This window comes from Hypomesus nipponensis, chromosome 21 (genome assembly GCF_054491055.1).
Source record: "Hypomesus nipponensis isolate SF chromosome 21, ASM5449105v1, whole genome shotgun sequence".
Classification (NCBI taxonomy): domain Eukaryota; kingdom Metazoa; phylum Chordata; class Actinopteri; order Osmeriformes; family Osmeridae; genus Hypomesus; species Hypomesus nipponensis.
Genome location: NC_140381.1, coordinates 14,505,027 through 14,510,871, shown reverse-complemented (window position 1 = coordinate 14,510,871; position 5,845 = coordinate 14,505,027). Strand labels below are relative to the sequence as shown.

Below are 5,845 nucleotides of genomic sequence, written 5' to 3'. Positions count from 1 at the left end.
GAAAGTTTTTTCAACACCTTTAACAAGTTTCCTAAACTCTTAACACAGTGAGCACAACATCCGTCTGTGTAGGCTGTACAATTAACACATTTCTTGTTGCTTTGACACAAAATGCATAGAATAAACACACATTTTAAATGCTTGAACTTCTTTTACTCACAAGCTCAACCAAGACCAAAACAATCGAGTTTTACTGCCCAATTTACCAATGCTTTCACACTGTCACCAAAACAGATAACATCATGTTCAATACCTAAATTATTGGCTAAAGTCAAAGTGAACAGCTGTTTATATTGTGAATTGAAACAGAAATATATCCCCTGTATTTTATTCTGTTGCTACTGAGAAACAGCTTAAGTTATGCAAATACTGTACATCACAGCTGATTCCCAACTAGGAAACACTCATGTGTTGAGGTTCTTTCAATTGCATGACCATATGGTATAGACAGTTAAGAGAACGTCTTTGGGCTGATCTGGTGTGGGAAAATAACAATATAGAGCAACAAAAGAAAGTAAGAATACAGTAATGCCTGCACAAGGGAGAGGAAGACAAGTACCAGGACAAGGGAGAGGAAGACAAGTACCAGAACAAGGGAGAGGAAGACAAGTACCAGGACAAGGGAGAGAAGTGGGACAAGGGAGAGGAAGACAAGTACCAGGACAAGGGAGAGGAAGACAAGTACCAGGACAAGGAAGAGGGACAAGGGAGAGGAGTTAGAATGTGTGGTGGCGCTCAGAGAAGGGCCAGAGCTCAGGTAATACTGTAAATGGAAGCTATATTGCATATTTCTTGTCCTGTTGCAAATGAAGTCTTTACTGCAGCAATTATGTTATGTCTTTTTTTTTCAATACAGTAACCGTACATTCTATAAAGGTACTCTGAGATGGGTCATTCAAAAAACTGTAAACTAGGGTTCAATTCAGCAAATAGAAAGAAGACAGAGGCATGCAAAACGGGTGGAGGGCCACCACCAGCACCTCTGACCTCTGCAGAGGAGCTGGCTCTGAGCCACAACATTGGCCGTCCAGTGGCTGACGGCATCCCTGGAGGAAGCTCATCAGAGCCAGTCACCCCACAGGACACAACTGCCTACATAAGATGTGAGTGCCTACATAAGATGTAAGTATGTGCGAGTATGTGTGTGAATGTGTTTTCATTTTCCACTCTGGTCCACTTCTAGTCACTGATGGTGTAATCCGAGTGGTTGAGCCTCCTGCAAGCCTTTGCACAACGGTACCACTTGTAAGTAGGCCACTCAATACTCCATTATGCATAGTAGTGGTGACTATCCTGAAACAATACCTTTCATCACAGGATGATGAGGAGGAGGATGAGGACACATTGACTGCTGCCACAGACAGGGTTGCAGAGAGGCCTACATATATGGTGCTACATATAGGATAGTTCTCTCTCCATATACTTTATTTACAGTCTTGAGTGTAATTGTCAGTTTAAAATGTACACTGAAGTGATGAAAGTAATGAATGTAAAAACTAAATGCACAGTCTGATCCTGTTGAACAGAGCATGGATGAGCTTTGCCAGGAGAGGGGTCCATCAACCTCCACAGCACAGCTACAGACAGTGAGATGTTCAGTAAATGGCAGGTGAATTATGTGTGTAGAACTGGGATTTAATGTCATCCTAATGTATTCCCAGTTACCAGTTAAGGATTTGTACAAACTCTCTAGAACACCAGCTACAGGTGGGTGCATGGTCACAAGTGAGTGAGTGTTAATTGTCAGAACAATATATAAATATTTATTGTTGCATTTCTATTTGTAGGAAAACTGACCAAGAGATGGTGTATTTGGGGCGGAAGATAAAGAAGACGGATCTAGAAATTGAATTGCTAGAACACCAGCTACAGGTGGGTGCATGGTCACAAGTGAGTGAGTGTTAATTGTCAGAACAATATATAAATATGAATTGTTGCATTTCTATTTGTAGGCAATAAAGAAGACAAAATGAAATGGTAGTGATTTGTTTATTTCAGTGTCAGGATTGGTGGAAGTGTGTGCGGCACAGTATGTATATGATTGCTCTTCCATCTTGGACATCTGCAGGTTGGAGGGGATGATCATCCTCAGGGTCGTTTTGTACGGCAGGGTGTTGCTCTCCTCTAATAGCGGCAATATTATGAAGAACAACACATGCCACAATAATATCACATGCCCTCTCTGGTTTTACCCTCAGTCTACGTAGGCACTGGAACCGGGCTTTGAGAATGCCTATGGTCATCTCCACCCGTGCTCTAGTCCTGCAGTGGGCCACATTGTACCACTGCTGAGGGCCCGGCTGAGGGTCATGGTAAGGAGTCATCAGAGTGGGCTGGCATGGGCACCCTCTGTCACCAAGCAGGTGGCCATGAAACTCTCCTGTAAGTATATAGTGGGTACATCATAAGTGTGGTAGACGAGGGAGACAAGGGAATGTTATTTGTTCAAAGCTTAACTTACAATTTGCAACTCTGTTGCTCAGGGTAGACTCGCGATACATCCTTGAATCATATACCGAGCCAGGCCATTTGGCCTCCACATTTGAAATCCAATGTGCTGCATCACATATAATCTTGCCAGTGCAGAGAAGAGATATTAGCTGCAATAGTTTAAAGTTGTGCTGTAGTCTTTATTGTAGTAAGACAGTAAATCTACCTGCACATTAATGCTGTGAAATGACTTTCTATTCACATAGTCTCCTTCATTAATGGATGGAGCTATGATGGGGATGTGGGTGCCATCAATGCAGCCAATCACATTGGGAAATCCTGCAAAATGGAAAGGATTTACTCATCCCAGTCTGAGATTGCAACATTGTCATTCACATTATTTCAAATTTCTTCATTGACTTAAACTGAATGTGTGCTACATCAGTCACCTGCGATCATGTAAAATTCCTCTTTGATGGTCCTTAGAGGTTTGTGCCCAGGAAAGACCACGTACGTCTGCAGTAGTCCTTTCAGTGCCAGGGCCACTTTTCTTATGGCTCGGCAGACTGTTGCTTTCCCGATGTGTTCTGCATCGCCAATATTGTACAGGAATCTCCCGTTGGCAAAGAAACGGAGAGCAACGCATATCAGTTGGGCTGTTCTGAGAGCACATCCACGGTGTGTTACATTAGCAATGTATGGATGGAGAATGTTGGTGAGATAAATTATGGAATGTGATGAAAAACGATAACGTTCACGTAGGTTATCATCGGGGAATGAATGTACATCCAATCGCGGTCTTCAAATCCTCTCCTGGTGTAAGGCTATGCAAATTATATTTTGCTCATAATCAATCGGCCGGGTTAGGGTAAAGGAAAGGAAAGGACACCCCATGTCTGCAAATTGTTTCAAGATCCGAAAGTGGGTGGGGATTGCTAGGAAAACGCTGAGTTGTTCATGGAAAACCTGCTAGCGAGCAGGTTAGTTTCACAGCGTAAGTTACCATGGCAACTTACCAAAAGGTTTTGTTACCTCTCTTTCTGGAACGCGGAACTCGGAGTATGCCTCTTTTCAGGGTTGACAACTCAAAGTTTTCACTAAACCCGCTACTTGGAATACCCCCCTGGTCACATATAGATTGTGGTTTTTTTTGTGTGTGTGTGCATGTATGTACAGTACCAGTCAAAGGTTGGACACATTTTCCCATGTGTGTGACACAGTGATGTGTTTTTATTAGGGCTGTCAAGAATATAAGAAAATATTCAATCGCGATTAATCGCATTATTTCACACGATTAATCGCAATTAATCGCAAACTATTTAATCTATTAATATTAACCCAATAAATGATAACAAAAAACAAAATGTTAAAAGGGTGTACTTAAAAACTTCAAATAGGCCTACCTAACTGGATGATAATGTCCATATAAGAAGTTCAGATGGAACACAACTTAAATTGTGAGGGAGTTTTATTCACTCACAAACTATACTGCTGTAGCAATAATAAACATCTACAAAATTTGACATCTGGAAAATAAAATACATTTAAGACATGTTGTCTCATAGCCTACTACGATATCCTGCTCCATAATATTCAAATCTCCCTCAAACATACTTCAGATACTTAAGCAACCACAGATTGACCTTAATATTGAACAAGACAGTTTCTATTTTGTTGAACTCAGTCAGCTGCTCGCTTCTTTTGCGAGTGTTACCTGCCATTTGTTACAGGAGCAAACGCTGCTGCTGCTACAGTGCTAACGCTGTTGCTGCTAGCTGTGTGCTTTGCTTGCATGCGATAGTTTAGGCTGGAAGTACTCCGGTGATAACTAAACTCAGCCTGACAATCAGTGCACACAGCCTTAGTTTTGTCAACGCGTTATTAACGCGTTAACTTTGATAGCCCTAGTTTTTATCATGCTAATGTTAACAAAATAACCTGAAGCATGAGTTTGGCTTGCCAGATGCCTAATTTGCTGTGTAATACAGCACAAAACTGCTGTTTCCAGTGTCTACAATCACAACCCATGGTATATCTGGTTGGCCTTATGAGCTGTAGAACCCCATGAAAGTCCTTTCAAACCAACATCAACTGTAGCTTCTGTCCCTGAAAAACGTTTCCTTTTAAGATACATTTTGAAACCAAAGACTATGGGCCAAACAAATCAAACCAACTACCCTTAAAAAAACTATCAGGGTGGTTTGAGTAGGAGCAATTAAACTACTGAACAACAATAAAAGGGCAAATGAGTGGATATGCACTTCCACCTGTCATCCTATATCCCTTGAACAATGCCACCTGATACCCATCGTTGGCATCAGGGAGGGCATGAAGGGAGAATGGTGCCAAAGGTTGTGATAGGGGTTGGTTGGCCTCCTTGAACATAGGTCTCCACATGCATACACTGACTGTCTCTCTCTCTCACACGCACACACACACACAAACTTGAGTTGAGTCGAGTGATACTGCCACTTCAACAAGTGTCTTTCCCCTGAACCCCGTTCCAGTCCACCCCTCCCCCTCTGCCCCCAAACAGACACACACTCCATAATCCCATAAGGCATTGTGAAAGCTTGACTAATCCTTCTCTGTCAACTCCCATCACCCCCCCTCAACCCCTTCCTATCAGCCCCCCCCCCAACCCCCATGCCTCACTACCAACTATGGACGCACACACACACCATCCACTTCTGAAGCAAAGAGTATGTGCGCACAGTATTACGCAAATATGTTTGATGTCTTTATCTCAAGACACGTCTTAATCTGAAGACACAAAGCTTCCGACTCTAACCGTGTTTGTTTTGCCAATGTGATGGTATGTGTATGACACTGAAAGAGCCTGCATGTGAGTGTCTGAGAGCGTGTATGCATGTAAAGCAGTGTGGATGTGTTTGTGTGGATGTGTGCGTGCTTAGGGACCCCAATCACCATGCATCATTGTCCCACCTTTTCTCTTTATGTCTAGTATCTAATCCATCTTACTAAGGTCGCCTCCCAAATCAAACTGATATAGGCCTGAAAACAGGAATTGATGAGAACGTTGTTTTTTAACTCTTCCAGTTTAAGGAGGCGCCCATGTGACGTTTGATCGCTCCATTCTGGCGCGGCCCATTGATGTAACTCCTTAGGGAGATGACAAGTGTCTGAGAGCACTGTGGATGACATCAACCGTTCGATAACACTTCGGTCCCTCTGTGATTTTAATGCTTGATTCTCTCTCTCTCTCTCCATCTGTCATTCTCTCTGTATTTCTAACTCCCTATTCTTTCATCAATCTCTACGTCCTCGGTTGTGTGGTGAGGAAACCCTGTACTGATGTTGCCATAGTTTTAAGCTTGTTGTGGAAATCTGTGGAGCCATCACTGGGTTGCGGTTTCAAAGACTGCTTTGGCTGCATGTGTAGTACATTTCAGAT

General features: G+C 42.7%; 1 protein-coding gene across 1 annotated transcript; it reads left to right on the top strand.

Moving 5' to 3' along the window:
• Positions 1-394: 394 nt before the first annotated feature.
• LOC146238116 (uncharacterized) lies at positions 395-1,973 on the top strand. The gene is made up of 7 exons (XM_084685987.1): positions 395-757; positions 857-1,103; positions 1,184-1,245; positions 1,318-1,389; positions 1,527-1,609; positions 1,788-1,872; positions 1,953-1,973. The coding sequence occupies exons 2-7, from the start codon at positions 887-889 to the stop codon at positions 1,971-1,973; spliced, it is 540 nt and encodes a 179-aa protein (XP_084542113.1). The 5' UTR covers positions 395-757; positions 857-886.
• Positions 1,974-5,845: the final 3,872 nt, after the last annotated feature.

Bases quoted from the DNA above. Each gene is read 5' to 3' on its own strand.
- LOC146238116 (XM_084685987.1), top strand. From the start codon at position 887: ATGGGTCATTCAAAAAACTGTAAACTAGGGTTCAATTCAGCAAATAGA. The intron at 1,104-1,183 runs GTGAGTGCCTAC...GTCCACTTCTAG, and splicing joins CACAACTGCCTACATAAGAT to TCACTGATGGTGTAATCCGA. The intron at 1,873-1,952 runs GTGGGTGCATGG...TTCTATTTGTAG, and splicing joins TGCTAGAACACCAGCTACAG to GCAATAAAGAAGACAAAATG.